Genomic DNA, 19,354 nt, shown 5'->3' with positions numbered 1-19,354 from the left:
GTCTAAGCTCTTCTGGTTAACTTTGTTACCAAGGAGACACCTGGTTATAATTGTCTCAGCAGAGAGGAGAAATACCAAGGGTGTTGGGATGGAGATCTTTTCAATAAGAATACATTCATTGCTTCTAAAACATCTAAAAGACCTAACTATGGTAAAAGAAAAATCTGGTTTCCTAGGTTTTAGGTTAAAATAATTATTATCAGAGAAAGAAGTCTTTCGATATTCTTCCTGTTAAAAAAACAAACAAAAACGTTCAGATAGTATGTATGATGACATCTTGAAATTGAAATTTTCCTTTTAGAAAAGCCCATTTAAATCCATAGCTGTCTCTTAGTTTTTCAGTTATTCATGGTTGAATGAGATATAATTAATAACAGTGGCAATCCATCTTTTATACGAAAGCAATTATTTCTCATTACAAAAGTAGTACCCTTGTTTTAATAGTATGATGAGAATTTCGGATATCAATAAAATTAAGGTAGCTGGTATGTACAATTTTAATCTAAATGACTTGAGGTATAAATTCTGCATCTGGGCAAAGATATATTACCTTAATAAAAATAGTAATCAGATAAGCTAAATTCCCAGTGTCATTATATTCAGAAAATATATACTTATATTGCTTAAACCTAATAATCTCGTTTTCAGGTTTTTTTAGATGCTCAAGGTAACATCTGAGAAGAATGTACATAGTTTACAAAACAAATTATCTGCTATTTTCCAAAAGTTAACAATGTAAATGAAAAAAAAAATCATACTTTAAATCATTTTAAATAATGTCCAATTAATTATTGAACATTTTCCTCTATGATTATATACAGTTATATATATATATTTATGCACTCTTTTATGTTTCTTGTTCTACTTATCCCAGGTAAAAATATGGTGACTGCACTGCTTCCTTTAGGTATTTACTAAATATCATTAATAAACTAGATCATTTAAGTGATATTGGTTCTTTAACGTAATTTATATGGGAGCAAATAGAGTGTGAACTGTATACCTGAGAAAATGTTTTCTTCTCATATGTGGATTATGTTTCAATCTATCAAAGATGGTAATACAGTAAATTTGGAGAGGAATTGTGAAATGCATTACTGGAAAACTAAATGTTTAATTAGTCACACAACATGTCAGTAGGTTTATAGCATCAGTTACAAATGAACAAATACATAGAATTTAAAAATATGAAAAACACCCACAAAAACACAAATAAAACTTAAACTATGACATCTACTTGAATTTTAGTTTGCCAGGTGACAAAGAAGATTCTGATACATGCTTGAAAGAAGGACGTTCATGTGTGACATGCTGCTTTATGCAAAAGAATCCAAAGTATATTTACCTAGCATCAGTTAACATAATTAGTACATAAAAAGAAAAATGTAGCCTATGTCAAGTGAGACTATTATAAATCTAATTGGTAGATAGTATATATTCTTAAGTGACATGTACCTTGAGAGGTTTGGTAGTTTAATGTCATAGAAGGAAAGAATTAATCAATGCAATCTCAAAAGGATACCTACTAAAAGTGGACACATGAATTTGAAGCTAAACAAAATCAGAGTTAAAAAGGTAGGGGATACATATTTTTTAAGAAACATTAAAAAAAAAATACTCTGAAATTCAGAAAAGAGAATTCAGCCATATCAGATACAAATAATATGAAAAAATATCAAATTGAGCTTATTTAAAGTAAATCTCTCACCTATGTTAATTTCTATAAGTTTTTAGATCTTTTAATCAATGTTATCATTTATATTTCAAATTCAATTGTGTATCCTATTTGAATATTTATAGTATTTGGAGGGTCAGTCACACGTGACTGGATGATTATTCTTCCAATACCTCTAGAGCTCTAAAATTTCAGCATCACTAATTATTAGAGAAATATAAACTACATTAACGTATCACCTCATATGGTCAGAATGGCCATCATCAAAAAAAGGTATAAACAATAAAACCTGGAGAGTGTGTAGAAAAGGGAAACGTCCCACACTGTTGGTGGGAAGGTATAGCCATTAAGGAGAACAATACAGAGCGTCTTCTAAAAAACTAAATATAAAATTACTATGTGACCCAGCAATCCCACTCCTAGGGATATAGCTAGAGAAAACCATAATTCAGAACGATATATACACCCCAATGTTTACTGCAACACTATTTACAAGAGCCAGATCATGGAATCAACCTAAATGTCCATTGAAAGAAGAATGGATAAAGAAGGTGTGGTACATATATACAATGGAATATTATTCGGTCATAAAAAAGAACAAAATACTGCCATTTACAGCAACATGGATGGACTTAAGATATTGTCATACCCATTGAAGTAAATCAGACAAAGACAGACAAATGTCACATGATATTACTTAAATGTGGAATCTGGGTAAAAGTGATATAAATAAACTTATTTACAAAACAGAAGTATAGACAAAATGTAGAAAACTCTTGGTTACCAGGGGACAGATAGGGATAAACTGGGAGATTGGGATTGGCATATACACTTTGGTATATAGTAATAAAATAGACAAATGATAAGAAACTGCTGTAGAGCACAGGGAACTCAATTCAATACTCTGTAATAGCCTGTATGGGAAAAGAATCTAAAAAAAAAAAAAGAGTGGATGTATGTATATGTATAACTGATTCACTCTGCTTTGTTGTACACTGGAAACTAGCACAACATTGTAAATCAGCTATATTCCAATAAAAAATTAAAAAATCAAATTTAAGATAAAAGTTTAAATACCACAAGCCATGGATTTTCATATACACTTGATCTAGATTATATAATGGAGGATAGTAAAAAATTGACATGAACAAGAAACAAAGAAGTGATGATTAAATAAAATCTAGAAAGGGAGAAAATGTTGCTATTAATGATAGCAGGAATTAACAAAGAGATTTTAGCAATTTACTATCCAAGTCTTTTAAAATATTGCTGATATATTCTAAAAGAAGCACAATTAATTCAGATAAACAATGAAGTTATAAATGGAATTACATTTAGGTATGTTTCCTCTGTAAATAAGACACATACACCCATACTTACCTGAGTATCCTAATTTGTCTGTGAAATACAATTACTCTTATCAAAAACTTATCAAACAGAATGGCAGAATAGTTGAAATAAAAGGCATGTGTGTATTTACCATGTAGGTCCTTATCTTCAATAATTGCCATCTCAACGTCTTTTCCAGTAACGATTGTGCACGTGAAAGGTACTTGAAGAAGAACACTTATCTCACCAAAAGACTCCTTCTCATTAATCTTCCCCATATAAACAAGTTTCTGAATTCTTTTCTGTAAGAGATACAGATAGTGTTTAATGAAATCACTTTCATGTAATGGATAAATATTATTACTACCAGAAATATACTGTTCATAAATCATTTGGGTATATGGTGTTTAAAATAAATTAGCATTTTCATGCCAACCAAGAGAACACTTATTTATAGATATATTTAAATTATATTAGAAATAGTAGATTGCTAAGAGAACTTCAGAATATCTAAAATAATTGAAAGCTCCGTAGTTTAGTGATCTACAAATTAAGTGTTTTAATCCACCAAGATGTTTAGGAAACCTTGAACTAATTCCACTTTTCAACATCCTAGGATACTATTCAGCAATCATAACTTAGTAAACTTAGTTTGTATGAGGTAACTCTTTGAGACCCCATGGACTGCAGTATGCCAGGCTTAATGTATGTCAAAAACCATCACAATATTGTAACATAATTATCCTCTAATTAAAAAAAATAAAATATAAAAAAAGATTATTTCAATTCACCCTATCTGCAGATTATCAGTTCAGTTCAATCACTCAGTCATGTCTAACTCTTTGCAACCCCATGAACTGCAACACACCAGGCCTCCCTGTCCATCACCAACTCCCAGAGCTTGCTCAAACTCACGTCCATTGAGTTGGTGATGCCATCCAACCATCTCATCCTCTGTCGTCCTCTTCTCCTCCTGCCTTCAATCTTTCCCAGCATCAGAGTCTTTTCCAGTCAGTTCTTCACATCATGTGGCCAAAGTCTTCAGCTTCAGCATCAGTCCTTCCAATGAATATTCAGGACTAATTTCCTTTAGGATTGACTGGTTGGATCTCCTTGCAGTCCAAAGGACTCTCAAGAGTCTTCTCCAACACCATAGTTCAACAGCATCAATTCTTCAGTTCTCAACTTTCTTTATAGTCCAACACTCAAATCCATACATGACTACTGGAAAAACCATAGCTTTGACTAGACGGATTTTTGTCAGCAAAATAATGTCTCTACTTTTTAATATGTTGTCTAGGTTGGTCATAGCTTATCTTCCAAGGGGCAAGTGTTTTTTAATTTGATGGCTGCAGTCACCATCTGCAGTGATTTTGGAGTCCAAGAAAGTAAAGTCTGTCACTGTTTCCATTGTTTCCCCATCTATTTGCCATCAAGTGATGGGACTGGATGCCATGATCTTCATTTTTTGAATGTTGAGTTTTAACCCAGCTTTTCCACTCTCCTCTTTCACCTTCATCAAGAGGCTCTTTAATTCCTTTTTGCTTTCTGCCAGAAGGGTGGTGTCATATGCATATCTGAGGTTATTGATATTTCTCCTGGCAATCTTGATTCCAGCTTTGCTTTATCTAGCCCAGCATTTCACATGATGTACTCTGCATGTAAGTTAAATAAGCAGGGTGACAATATACACCTTGATATACTTGATGTACTCCTTTCCCAATTTTGAACCTGTCCGTTGTTCCAAGTCCAGTTCTAACTATTGCTTCTTGATCTACATACAGGTTTCTCAGGAGGCCAGTAAGGTGGTCTGGTAATCCCATCTCTTTAAGAATGTTGCACAGTTTGTTGTGATGAACACAGTCAAAGGCTTTAGCATAGTCAATGAAGCAGAAGTAGATGATTTTTCTGGAATTCCCTTGTTTTTTCTATGATCAATGGATGTTGGCAATTTGATCTCTGATTCCTCTGCCTTTTCCAAATCCAGTTTGAACTAGAACTTGCCTATTCTAGAACTTAACTGAAATCATACAGAATGCATTCTTCTGAGCTTCACTTTTTTGCCCAACCTAATGCTTCCAGGTTCATCCTTATTCTTGTGTGCATCAGAGGTTCTTTTTGTTGAAGCATGATATTCCAGTGAAGGAATATACCACAATATTTCTACTCATTTAACTGATGATGGGCATTTAGATTATTTATTTTTTGACATATGAAGATTCATGTAAGTCTTTTGGTAAATGTATATTTTATTTCTCTTGAGTATATATTTAGAGTGGAATTTCTGGGTCATATGTTAAGTATAGTTTAACCAATCTGATATGCTTATAAATAAAAAGTACTTTGTTATGGTTTTAATTTGCATTTCTTTGATAAATAATGTCAAGCATTTTTTAATGTGCTTCTAGGTCATTTCTAAGTCTTACATCTCAACATATCTTACAACTTATTTTACATATTATAGCTCAGTAAAAAGAAGAAAATAAATGCAATGAAAATTAGTTTAAAAAATTGAACAGCTGTTTTACAAAACAAGGCAAATAATAAATGACCAATAAACACAAGAAAACTATGTTTAATATCTCCTATTTATTAAAGTAGATTAAACAGTTAAAAAGAATACATAGGTTTAAAACTTACCACTTTTCTTGATTGCAGTTTTGAAAATCCTATGATATTTCTATAAACCTTACAATATCCAGAATTAATATAAGCCACAAAAGAGATTATATTTCCACTTTCCACGATCACTGTAAACGAAAGAGATAATCACTGTTTCACATAATTTTCTAGAAGATATTATTTTAGTTACTATGACAATAAAAGTTGGCATGTTTAATTCAACAACTATTAATAGTAAACTGCTTTTTAAAATTTTTTTTATCAATTTATTTATTTTAGTTGGAGGCTAATTACTTTACAATATTGCAGTGGTTTTAATAGTAAACTTCTTAACGGATGACAGTATACAGGCAATGCTTGTTATATGAAAAGTTCATGTCTGATATTTATACAAGCACCTAAAATAGAAATAACCATTGACAAGAATTTGGTATGGCGTGCTAGTAAACTGTGTGGTGGAGGAGAGGAAGAGGAGTTTGGGGCAAGCTCAAAATTGTAGCATTTGATGATTTTCATGGTGCAGATATTTATGCCATGACTTGTTTCAAACTGCCAGTGATTTAACAACTGTGTCAAAAAAACAGAGAAAAATCTCTGAATATTTAACATTTAGAGCTTCAGAGCTCAAAGTGTATAATAAAAAAGGAAGTAAAAGGCTATTTGTCACAAGTCATTTATTTTGCTTAAATAAAAATGTATGTAACTCTTCTACTGTTTCATACATTGTTTCTTAAATAACATTATAAAGTTTTCTTCAAACATCAAAGCATAATATAGCTATGGGCTTATGTGTAAATTGTATAGACTTGGGAATTTTTTCATAGACACAACAATTAAAAAAAGGAAAGAGTAGCCTTTTGCCAAAATGTGATATGATAGCAGACATTGTTTTACTTCTTTTAATCAATCAACAGGACATAAAGAAAAGCACAGAGTCTTCCGGCAATGTTATAGGTAAGAGAAGGATGCACTTAAACAGATACTAAAGAAGCCCACTATTCTTAACTTTTTGAGCAGCACTATCATAAATCTTTTCTTGAAAGTCAAGCCTTATATAGAATATAGAGAAGCATGTATCATATCAAAGTGAATAGAGATCAATTTGTCTTTGTATTAAAGTCAAGACAACAACAGAAAAGCTGAACCACTGCAGTAAAACCTATGAGGCAACCTCCCTCCTTAGAGGGGACAGTTGCTGCCTGAGTAATTGTCTATAGTCTCTATACTAATCACAGAAAATGTTTATCTTAATGAAGACAACACAGCAAGACACTTTTCATCTAAGTAAGTGGCTGAATTTAATGACATTATAAAAATATATCTCATTACACTTAAATAAGAAATTTTAGATGCTTTTTGCCTAGGAAATGAATTGCACCTACTGCCTGTAAAGATTTAACACCTCTCTCTTTAGTTTCTTAATTTTAATCATTCAGCCTTTGATCCTGCTTCCCATTGCAAAGAACTTATGCCAGTGATGTCAAGGTAAATGTTGTCATCTCCGTACCTTTTCCTCTTGGGTTACACAGAAAATGATGAACAACACAGAAAGATCCAAAGGATTATAATACAATTTTAAGTGGAAAGATTTAGTCATGGACTACATAGGAGAAATTTTACTCATTATTTTTTAAAGGTAATATTCAGGAAATAAAGTTTATTTGTATTTCAAACTTAGGCTTTAAAGAGCCTCATCAAAACTCACACTCATATTCTAAAACCTGAGATTATTAGATCGTTATGAAAAGAGCAAACCTCATTTTATCTTAAAGGTAAATAAGAAAGGGAAGAAAATCAGAAGGGTTCAAAGAAAGTGAACATCAGGTATTGTTCTTTTCCTTCTTGTTGTTTATTATATACCAGGAAATAGTAAAAAAAAATCTAATAAAATAATTTTATTACAATTTTCAGGTCAGTTAGAAGAAGTCATGATAAGAAAGATAATTCCCAACTGGCTATTAGAATCAGCACTGGAACAGTTAAGGTCTCAGTTTAAATGGGAACTAGAAAGATTGTTAGAAAGATTGTTAAAGGACATCTTCTTAATTAAGATAAGCTCAAGTCTATTAACCTAACAGACCAAAACACAGTTTTGTATCCGAGTATCAGTAAGACTGATGCACCTCTAGAAAAACATACATTAGCTTAATGGATACCAGTTCTTGTAAAACTAGATTACTAGGAAAAGAACAATATTAAAGAAACAAATGCTAGCAAGTGCTACTTTTGAACTTCACTTTCAACTTAGGGAAATATTTTTGAACATGTTTTCCTTATGAATATATTTTTTTGCTGTTGCAATGCTGCTAAGAAAAATCTTGGTTAGAAATGACTTTGTATTTACAAATGCTGAGTATTTCTGTAAGGGTCCAAACTAATGAAACTTTAACCAGTATTAAACACTACCTCTTTATTATTTGAAAATCTATATTTATATTCATAAATAAGTGGAAGCAAATATTGAATAGAAATATGTGTCAGAAAAATTGATTGCTGACTAATTTCTTAGTATACTATACCTTCTGAATTCACGGCAGGTTAAAATAGGTCATTATTCTAAAGTATGAGCACTATATGTAAAATTCTCTCATGCAAGTTAAGTACTTGTCACTTTACATAGAAATAAAAATAAGTGAGCATTTTTCTAATCTCACAAGTATGAGATTTGGGGGAAAAAAAGGTTATATTAATTATTGATAGAGGAAATCCAGAGAAATATGGGTGGAAGAAATTTAAATTTTGAATATATCTCAGAAACTATTCCAAGAAAAGAATCTGTGTGCTTAGTCTCTCAGTTTTGCCCAGCTCTGTGTGACCCCATGGACTGTAGCCCGCCAGGCTCCTCTGTCCATGGGATTCTCCAGGCAAGAATACTGGAGTGGGTTGCCATGCCCTCCTCCAGGGGATCTTCCCGACCCAGGGGTCAAACCCAGGTCTCTTGCACTGCAGGCAGATTCTCTACCATCTGAGCTACTAGGGAAGCTTCTCCAAGAAAAGAATTTACTAATACAATACATTTATAGAATCATTTCACAGAAACTAACAGAATATGATTGGTTGCTCATTAAAAATTAAGATAGATCAAGAAGGTCCAGACGAAGTTAGATTCCCTGAATGCTCTCTCCTCCACATTCTTGCTTTTTCCCTTTTCCTCCCATTCCACACTCCAAGGTAGGACAAATATTGGTGCTTAGAGCTTTTTACTGATGCTGAAGCTGAAGCTCCAATACTTTGGCCACCTGATGCGAAGAACTGACTCATTTGAAAAGACCCTGATGCTGGGAAAGATTGAAGGCAGGAGGAGAAGGGGACGACAGAGGATGAGATGGTTGGATGGCATCACCGACTCCATGGACATGAGTTTGAGCATGCTCTGGGAGATGGTGAGGGACAGGGAGGCCTGGCGTGCTGTGGTTCATGGGGTCGCAAAGAGTCGGACATGACTGAGCAACTCAACTGAACTGAGAGCCTTTTACAAGTCAGGGCAGAAGAGATTATGGGTATTTGATGGCCAGCCAGATAGCCAAGACACACTCACCTACACTCACTACATGTTCGTTCGGCTCTCCCCCTCTCAGTGAAGTCTACCATGATAGACCATCCTACAGTTTAGCCCTCTCTTTCCCAGCTCTCTTACCCTATTCTCTTTTTCCTCACGGTTTTGTTATCATCTAACATGCTAATTCACTCATTTGTTTCTTGTGCTAATTGTGTACTATGTCCTCTAACCACTAGGATGCAAGCTCCATCAAGACAAGGATCTTTATTTTTATCTTTCATCCATGCACCTATTTGCAAAGTAGCCATTCAATAAATATTTGATGGACAAATGCAACATCTCAATATTGGATTGCAATTTTCTCAAAGAGTTAACTGAGCACAAGAAGAAACTCACTGTACGGTACCTTAGGTTTTCATGAAACCAGAAACACCAGTCTCAAAAGCCAGAAATAAAAAGAGAGTGCAGTCACAGGATTAAGAAAGCCCTAGAGCCAGTGGTAAAGTCTGTCTGAGAGATCAGACATGCACATCCCCCTTCATAAAAACCCCCAAGAGCAATATTCTTGTGGGGTGAATTGGAAAAATCCCACCTTACAGAGAGAGTTACTGAAGATATTTTCCTCTCCTATTTGTGGTACTATTTGACTGGAAAAAGAGAAGAGAAAATCTTTCTGAAAATTCTTAACCACAGCTCATGGTATTCAGAATAATGTCTACACCACCGATAAGGTACCAATCATCATTTTTTTAATTATAAAGTTGTGTTGCAACTCTAAACCCCCGGGAAAAAACTCTTTCTGGATAAATTCATGTATATCCGGTTTCAAAAGAGTCCCACAGATATGAAAATACTATTTTAGGGAAATTGAGCCCTTAATAAAATATGCATTACTAGATATATTGGCAAACCAGCATCATTAATTATAGCCACCATACTATTACAAACATAACTATATATATATATACACACACATATATTATAAACATAACTATACATATTTTTAAGTCATGGTTCCCATTATCTTACATAGTAATTGTTTCTTATATGAACTATGAATTGTTGACTTAAGAAATGGAAACATTGCTATTGATGTAATAAAAGAAAGTTTTGAAGAAAGGACTCACATTTAACTGAAGGTCAGTTACATTTATTGTTCCACAGTCAGAATAAATCAAGCTTCATAATTATCATACTTAGAATTTTTATTCCACAAAAGTAGTCATGAGTAAGAAAATATGGGTCAAGTGCCAGACTATTTCTTTCTATGCGGCAGGGGTTGCTCATGAAAGAATTTAGGTGACATTACCAATGATTGACTATATGCTAAGCAAACAAACATTTAAAAAAAACACTTCAAATAACATAAAAAATGTAATTTGTCATCTTCCAAAAATATTTCCAATTCATGGATACCGTTATTCTTTCTTTTGCCGAACACTGTGATGAATCTTGCTGTGTGTGTGTGTGTGTGTGTGTGTGTGTGTGTGTGTGTGTGTGTGTGTGTGTGTGCGCACACCTATCTGTGTTTAGCCTGACATTTGGAATCAAATTCTGTTTTCAATTGAAATGGCAAAATGACCTTATTTCATAGAGTTCTTTAGAGGACTGAAGAGCTAATCTAAATTAATCTGCAAGAAAGAGTACTTTATAAATATCAGTAAAGTAATAGAAGAAAATTATTTTCATATTAAACAGTTTCTTCATTTTCACCTGACAATCATATTAATATATTTCAATCATAAATTATAATCATTGTAATTGTCTATTTAACAAGGATACACTGATTAGCAACTTCATTCTGACACTACATAATCATCTACATTGATTTCAGTTAAATTACTTAAGCAATGTTATATTAGAGATGAATAATCATGTACTAAATGGACTGGTCAAGAAAGAACATGAATAGCATGATGCATTTATAATTTCTACCTAGGTATCATTTATACCTAGATGATAATTAAATTTATTCATTGCTTGAATTAATGATTTACTTCATTGACTTCACAATAATTAATTTATTTCAAGATATATTGGATTTTATATAATGTAATCTGGACTAGTATAGGTAAACCAAGTAAAGAAAATTTATTTTATTATATTTCTTCAGAACATTTGTAATCTGGACCAGTGTAGGTAAGCCAGGTAAAGAAAATTTATTTTATTACATTTCTTCAGAACATTGGTCATTTATACTCAAATAAGTTCAATCACTTTATATGATATTTATGCAAAAGTACATTTCATTACACCTACTGATGATCCAGCTTCATTTTTGTGTACACTATTATGATGACAAAAAAGTGTGAAGCTGTTATTTTTAAGATTTTTCAAACAACTTTAAAAAATGTGATAAATCCTATTTTCATTTTTAAATGGAATATTATTTTTATAATTAGTTTTATAAACTTTTTTATTAATCCTTTCTTACAATATCATTTGTTGATTCCCCTGAAACTATTGTTTTCCTCTTAATCACATTACTTTCACATGTTAAACAACTCAAAATAAATTTCATACTCAATATAAATTGCATACCCATATCCATTATTGCTATTTCTAGTTTCAAGTTAATAAATGGGTTTCTCTGGTGGCTCAAAGTGTAAAGAATCCACCTGCAATGCTGGAGACCCAGGTTCAAACTCTGAGTTGGGACAATCCCTGAAGAAGGGAATGGCTACCCATGCCAGTATTTTTACCTGGGGAATTCCATGGACAGAGGAGCTGGCAGGCTACAGTACATTTCCATCTTAAATAATTTCTCTCACATACTGTCGTTAAATAGCTTATTGAACTTTCTCCCATGTGTGCAGATTATTTTCTAACACTTTTGTCAAAGTTTATTTTTTTATTTTATCAAATATATTCAATCTTACCCTATGTCATGTTTGAACTTTAAAACTGATAGAGCCTGATTAATACATTCTTACATGATAAGTTAACAAATTTGTTTTTCTGATAACATTTTTATTTTAAAAATGACTTGTCTTTCCCCTCTGATACATGATACATCCTCCGTTATATACTGTACACTATTCTCCTGTACACTGGGATTTTTATATACTAATTATCTAAATGAAATGAAATGAAAAAGCTGTTTGAGGTTTTATAAGAAATAAATTTCACAACATGTGTCAAAATTCTATAACATTTTAGACACATTGATAAAATGGATCTAACTGTAAGAATTTTTCTTAAGGAAATAATCAGGTATTTAAATATATAAGTAGACAAAACTGTATGTGTAAGATATTTTATGCAACTTGAAAATCAATAGGGGAATGCTTAAATAAAATGTGATAATTCATTGAATATATTATATTATGCTTCCATTAAAATTCAAGGGGCTTCCCTGATTGCTCAGCTGGTAAAGAATCCGCCTCCAATCCAAACTGCAGGAGATCCCAGTTTGATTCCTGGGTTGGGAAGATCCGCTGGAGAAGGGATAGGCTACCCACTCCAGGATTCTCAGGCTTTCCAGTGGCTCAGCTGGTAAAGAATTTGCCTGCAATGCCAGAGAACTGGGTTCAGTCACTGGGTTGGGAAGGTCCCCTGGAGAAGGGAACATCCCCTGGAGAAGGAAACATTCTGGCCTGGAGAATTCCATGGACCGTATAGTCCATGGGGTTGCCAAGAGTCAGACCACCTGACCTCCTTTCACTTCATTTCTTCACTAAAATTCGTAACTTTAAAAACTGTTACTGACATGGAATATGTTAATTTTATAAAAGCCAGTGGAAATGAGTTCATTAACTCTATAGTATTCAACTTTGGTTGAAAATATGCAAAAGCTATTTGCTTCTGAATTAAAAATCTGGCAAAATATAGGAAAAGTTTGATGACTGTAACAGTCAATGTTTGTAAGACTACAAGTTATGATCTGTAATATTCAGTATGCAAGTATATAATAAATGTAGGCATTGCTTATATATTATTTTCATAATTACATTAGATAAAACATTTTCAAAAATAATTTTTTAACAACTGATTTATAATGTGATCTCTGGTAGAGGTATACCATAATTATGGAATAAAAATAAATTGGTTTTGAGCAATATGATATACCAACAAACTCAAGACCCTCCTTCCTCTCATAGAGACACCGATTCAACAACAATGCATAGACCAATTCTATTTGTCAGAAGTCCAGAAACTAAATACGAGTCTCTTGTCATCCAGGTAAGCACAAAACCAGCCATATCAAAGCTGGTTAAAAAAACACCCACGGCACATACTTATCATCGTCTCGCCACCGTCCCCCCGCCCCCCAGCACAACGCCACGGCATTAGGAGAAAATTACTGCTTCCGATTGCTGTCCAGGGAGGGAGAGAGAAGGCTGGATTGTATGTCCAAAGCTTTGAACTTTCAGCGAAATTGCCTGAGCCATTGGATTCAGCCTTGCTTCTCTGAGAGCACTGATGGAACTCAGTACACCTTATCTAGATGCCTGGGACCTCTGAGAACAAGTAAGAGCTGAGTAGCGTGTTCTCCAGAACACGCGTGGTGCAGCAAAGTCCAACACAGCTTTGTGGCCTCTCCCTCAGGGGAAAGAGAAGAGCGATGCAGGCATCCAACGCCCTGGCTCTTCAGTGCGCTGCCTGATTTGTACCTGGTCTGAAACTGAGCACTGACAGGAATAGAGTGCCAGGTTGAGGTCCACTGAGAATAAAAACGTCCCAGTGTGAACCAGAATCTACACCGCAACATATAGACACTATGTGGCACTCCTGACTGGGACTTGGCAAACCTCTTCAACAAGGAGGTTAGACACACAAGACCAGAGAAAATGCATCCCCGGGAAAGGCTCGAAAGATCTCTAGAATATCTAGCTAAGCTGATTGAAGAAGTTCCTCCCTGTGCAGAACTATGTCACAAAGACTGGAAGAAATAATTGGTTTTTCACAACCCAAAGTTCTGACAGAAGATATCTCGACCTACAAAAAGCAGGGAAATATTGGATATTCAAAGAAACAAATTAAATCACAAGAAAATGATCCTAAAGAAATGAAGAAATATGAATTAACAGAGAATTAAAAATACCCATCATAAAGATGTTCAGTAAATTAAAAGAGAGAACAGACATGTAAATAATTGACATCAAAAACATGCTGTAGAGGAACTGAATAAAAATTCTAGAACTGAAGAATTAAAATAACTGAATTGAAAAATTCACTACAGGGACTTAGCTTTTGACTAGACAGAAGAAAGAATCAGTATACTTGAAGACAGGACTTTGAAAATAATTGAGGCTTAAGAGCAAGAAATTAAGGAGAAGAAGAAGGATTAAAAAAAAACAAACAAACAAGGATAGGAAAAGTGAAGAGAATTTGACGGATTGTGGGACATCATCACACAGTACAGCATACGCATTATATATCCCAGAAGAGAAAAGAAAGGGTCAGAGAACATTTGTTACATATGCATCCCATAAACTAGTAGAAAGAGAACATTTTAACTAGAAACAGTGGCAATATATAAATAATGCAAATCAAATTTCTAGAGATGAGAACTAAAGTATCTGACATGAAAAGTATAACATACAACCTACACGTTAGACATGACAGACAAAATGATTGGTCACTTAGAAGATATGATAATGGAAATTATCCGAAATGAAGTGGAGAAGAAAAAAACAGGATCAAACACGTATACACAGACACACAGCGAAGAGAGCATGCTGAGCCAGGGGACAGGTTTACTCCATCTGATACATGTCATTTGCACACCCCAAAAAGAGTGAGTGAGCACTTGGAGAAATCACATCCAAAACATCCCACATTTAATTAAAACTAACACTCCACCCAATAATAGCAAAACATACATTGGTTACAAGTACCCATGGAACACATACTACATAGACCTTATTCTGGGTCATATAAAAAGTCTCAAAAGCTTAAAGATATTTAAATCATACAAAATATGTTCTTTAACCAAAACAAAATTAAATTTAAAATTATTAACCTGCAAAATCTAAAATATTTTTAAGCTTAATAACATATTTCCAAAGAATGGGGGAAAGAGGAAAAATAAAGAAAATTAGAAAGCATTTTGAAAGATGAAAACAAAATAGTAACATGCCAAAATTTGCATATACATCCAAAGCAGTAGTTAGAGGGACTAACATTAAATGGCTATATTAACAATGAAGAAAAATCTCAAACCAGTAACCTCAGCTTCTGGCTTAAGACACTAAAAGAGTGAATTAAAGTCAAAATAGACAGGAGAAAGGAACTAATAAAGACAGGAGTACAAATCAGTGAAAAAAATATTAGAAAAATGACAGGGAAAATAGATGAATATCAAAGCTGCTTCTTTGAGAAGACGTCTTTATCAAGGCAGTCACAAACACACAAAAAACACCCCTGATAAAAGTGCGATTATTACTCCATTTTACAGAGGAGAAAAGAAGGCACAGAGAAGTTACATGATTTACCCAAGGCCTCACAATTAGAAAGTAGTACAGGCAGAATTCAAACCCAAATTATCTTTCTTCTCCAGCCATTCTTTTAAATATATTAATATTATATTTTATAATGCATATATTTACAAATGCATATCAATATTTAAATAGCTGTATCAAATACAAATATGATATAGTAAATAATAATTACCCGAAGTCTGGCACTTTTTCACTTTTCAGTGCATCTTGTATATCATTATGCATTTGTACATTTGTACATATACAAATGCATAGTGTACATTATGATCGTACATTATGCATTTGTATATGCTTCATTCTTTATATTGGGCACATCACCATTATACAAATGTTCCCTAATCTATTAACCAGCCCATTATTGATGGATATTTGATTTCTAGAGCAAAAAAATTGCTGCACATATATCTTTGAATAAACAAGTGCACATTTACTGGTAGTATAAATTTTTAGAAATAAAACTTATTTATAGAAAGATTGTTATGTTTTTATAGATTTTGCCAAATTAGTCTTGAAGCATGTTGAACCAAGTGATATGCCTACATAAAAACACGTAAGATTCTTGTTTTCCAATCCTAGAAAATCTTTGTTAATGAAATTTTGAATGTTTGTCCATGAGACAAGTAGAAAATGTCAATTAAATAAAATTGAATTTTCAAAATAATGAGCAAAGGTGAATAAGAATTGTCTTTTCATTCTCCTTTCTTCATTCTCTCCCTCTCTCTCTTTCTATCCACCTGAGATTTTACAATTGATTGGTTAAGAGCCATTTTATATTAGAAATCATTTTTCTCAGGTGTACAATAATTTTATCAGCTTGCTTTTATGTATTAATACTTATGAATCACACTGCCATGCAGAATACTGAATTTTTATTATTCTGAGATTAATATTTCAATTTTAATTTTGAAATTTTAGTTTCAAAAAGATATTTTACATGTCTGTTTAGCCATGCTTAAAAGAGCACCTCCCACCAAAAGTTAGGAAGTAAATTTGCCAGTGTTTCCTTATAATGGTGACATGGCATCCTAGTTTACACAGAGGCTTTTAATCCACCTGAACGCATTTGTCTCATTTTAACACTTGTCCAAAAATCAGGTATTTAATAAACTATCTTTTCCCTAATCTTTTGAAATAACACCTCTGTATTATAGTAAATTGCCATATTTTTTCTACTTACTTAGTTTTTCAAACAATCTGCTTACCAAATAAAATATTTGAGTTATATAACATTTTCAAAAATGACAGAATGGTCTTTTTGTATATTGCATATATGTGAATCTTACGTGTGTGTCTATGTGTTTAATTCAATCTCTATACTTAATGAAAACTCAACATTCAAAAAATGAAGATAATGGCATCTGGTCCCATCACTTCATGGCAAATAGATGGGGAAACAATGGAAACAGTGACAGAATTTATTTTCTTGGGCTCCAAAATCACTGCAGATGGTGACTGCAGCCATGAAATTAAAAAACGCTTGCTGTTTGGAAGAAAAGCCATGACCAACCTAGACAACATATTAAAAACAGAGGAATGACCTTGCCAACAAAGGTCCGTCTAGTCAAAGCTATGGTTTTTCCAGCAGTCATGTAAGGATGGGAGAGTTGGACTCTAAAAAAAGCTGAGTACCGAAGAATTGACGCTTTTGAACTGTGGTGTTGGAAAAGACTCCTGAGAGTCCCTTGGACTGCAAGGAGATCCACCCAGTCTATCCTAGAGGACATCAGTCCTGAATATTCATTGGAAGGACTGATGCTGAAGCTGAAGCTGCAATACTTTGGTCACCTGATATGAAGAACTGACTTATTGGAAAAGACCCTGATGCTGGGAAAGACTGAAGGCAAGAGGAGAAGGGGCCAACAGAGGATGAGATGGTTGGATGGCACCACTGACTCAATGGACATGAGTTTGAGCAAGATCAGGGAGATGGTGATGGACAGGGAGGCCTGGTGTGCTGCAATCCTTGGGGTTGCAAAGAGTCAGACACGACTGAGCGACTGAACAACAGCATCAACATTGGTATAATCTACTCCGTGAAAAATTAATCAAATTAACTATTTTTAGGCATGTTAAAATATTCGTATTATTATTATATGTACTTCTGGTATCAGCAAGGATCTCACTAATATTCTACAAGAGGCTGCCACTAAATATGATCAGTCTTCTAAAAAAAAAAAACAGACAGAAAAATGCAAGATACAAAATAGAAGTGAAGATTTTTATTTTGTCTTGGTGAGTATTGCTCAAATTATTTCCATTGTCGACATATCTTTTCTAACGTCATTATATAGTAAAAGTAACTAAACTGTTAATAATGTTACATTTTTAACTGTGTTTTTTAATATCTTTTACCACTTATTTAGCAATAAATAATTTTTAAGCCTGTATTATTCTAGTTAAGAGAACATTACAACAAAATATAAGGTATCAGAGCTCCCTATGATAAAAATATCACTTTCTTCTCAAAGATACCCCAGGTTATGCATGACGCTGAATGACTGGCTGAGGTACTTTGTTAGGTGATATTCTTGTGGCTCACACACATTAAAAACTACTCATATCACTTTCATGATTGAAAGATTTGTCCAAGTATTACGTATTATATTTCTACTCTTTAAAACTACGTCTTAAATATTCATAAATGCATGAATAAATTAAGGAGCCAAAGTACTTCTTGAGAATAACTGCTTAAGCATATAAAATTGTTCTGTGTAAAATGCCTGAATAATTATTGTCACCTTATTCAAACACATCATTCATTCTTGAATAGCAACCCAAATTTGATTTATATTTTATATTTTATGGCAAATATTATTTCCAGGTAAGTTTCAGCAACATTTTCTAAAATAATATTTGTCAAGCAAACATAAGTGGATTAATATTAATATAGTATGTGCAAAAAGAAGCAAATCTCTCAAGTTCAATAATGGTCTTGTCTAAAATAGAATTTAGGTACATGGTATTTTAGTATAAAACCTATCCAATCTTTCTGAGTGAAGAATTTGCTTTATGTTAAAATAAACATTGGAAAATGGCATTTTCCTCATAAACATGGTGAAAATTTAAATAATACATAATTCAAAAAATGAAAGTATGCCATTTGAGAACTTCAGGCAGAACTGCTATAGCCTTTAAGCCTAAATGTATATGAATGTGCATTTTTTTTCATAGCAATTATTAATCTTATAGCTGAATGTGTGTGTGTGTGCTCAGTTGCTCAGCAGTGTCCTGCTCTTTGTGACCTTGTGGATTGTAGCCCGCCATGCTTCTTTTTCCATGGAATTTTCCAGGCAAGCTCTAACTGTCTTCTGAAAGCTTCTGTAAAATGTGGAAGTCTAAAGAGATCAGGAGAGAAACACAAGTTTGACATGTCTGCACTCTACTGATCCAAGATTTGTCTTGTTTCAACAAAGGACTTCTATGGAGTATTATTATCTGAAACTGCTAAGTCTTCTAAAGTCCCATGATTGAATAAAAATATATAGTAACACTTTTATTAAAGTTTGAAAAACAACATATGGACTTATGAGTAATTGCTCATGTGGTTGTCATTGGCTATAGAAATGCAAAAACATTAAAATAGGAAATAAGAATACTATAGTCACAGGTAGATTAAGCCCCTAGCAGTCTTACTTTTCTTTTTTACAAGCAATGTAAGTATCCACTATATTTCACAGAAGTTGAAGACCTGCTCATTTTGTCATCAACTAGTAGTTTGGGAAATCTTTAATAAACATTTGGTTGGGATCCAAAATGTGTAACAGTACCACTGATATAAATTCAGTA

At 33.2% G+C, this 19,354-nt stretch overlaps 1 protein-coding gene across 11 annotated transcripts in view; it reads right to left on the bottom strand.

Moving 5' to 3' along the window:
- CNBD1 (cyclic nucleotide binding domain containing 1) overlaps positions 1–19,354 on the bottom strand; it is a 441,461-nt gene that overhangs the window by 110,193 nt on the left and 311,914 nt on the right. For all 11 annotated transcript variants that reach the window (XR_014055766.1, XM_081496826.1, XM_081496830.1 and 8 more), the window contains 2 exons: positions 5,645–5,754; positions 3,156–3,306 (listed from right to left, as the gene is read on the bottom strand). Coding sequence is in view for 10 of the 11 variants with exons in the window: in XM_081496826.1 (XP_081352952.1) it covers positions 3,156–3,306; positions 5,645–5,754 (261 nt within the window). In the remaining variant the exon portion in view is untranslated. The remainder of the gene's footprint in view (positions 1–3,155; positions 3,307–5,644; positions 5,755–19,354) is intronic.

This window comes from Giraffa tippelskirchi, chromosome 6 (genome assembly GCF_054371585.1).
Source record: "Giraffa tippelskirchi isolate mGirTip1 chromosome 6, T2T-mGirTip1v1.2.pri, whole genome shotgun sequence".
NCBI classification, from domain to species: domain Eukaryota; kingdom Metazoa; phylum Chordata; class Mammalia; order Artiodactyla; family Giraffidae; genus Giraffa; species Giraffa tippelskirchi.
Note: the sequence above shows the minus strand (reverse complement) of the source record. Positions and strands in the feature narration are given on the sequence as shown.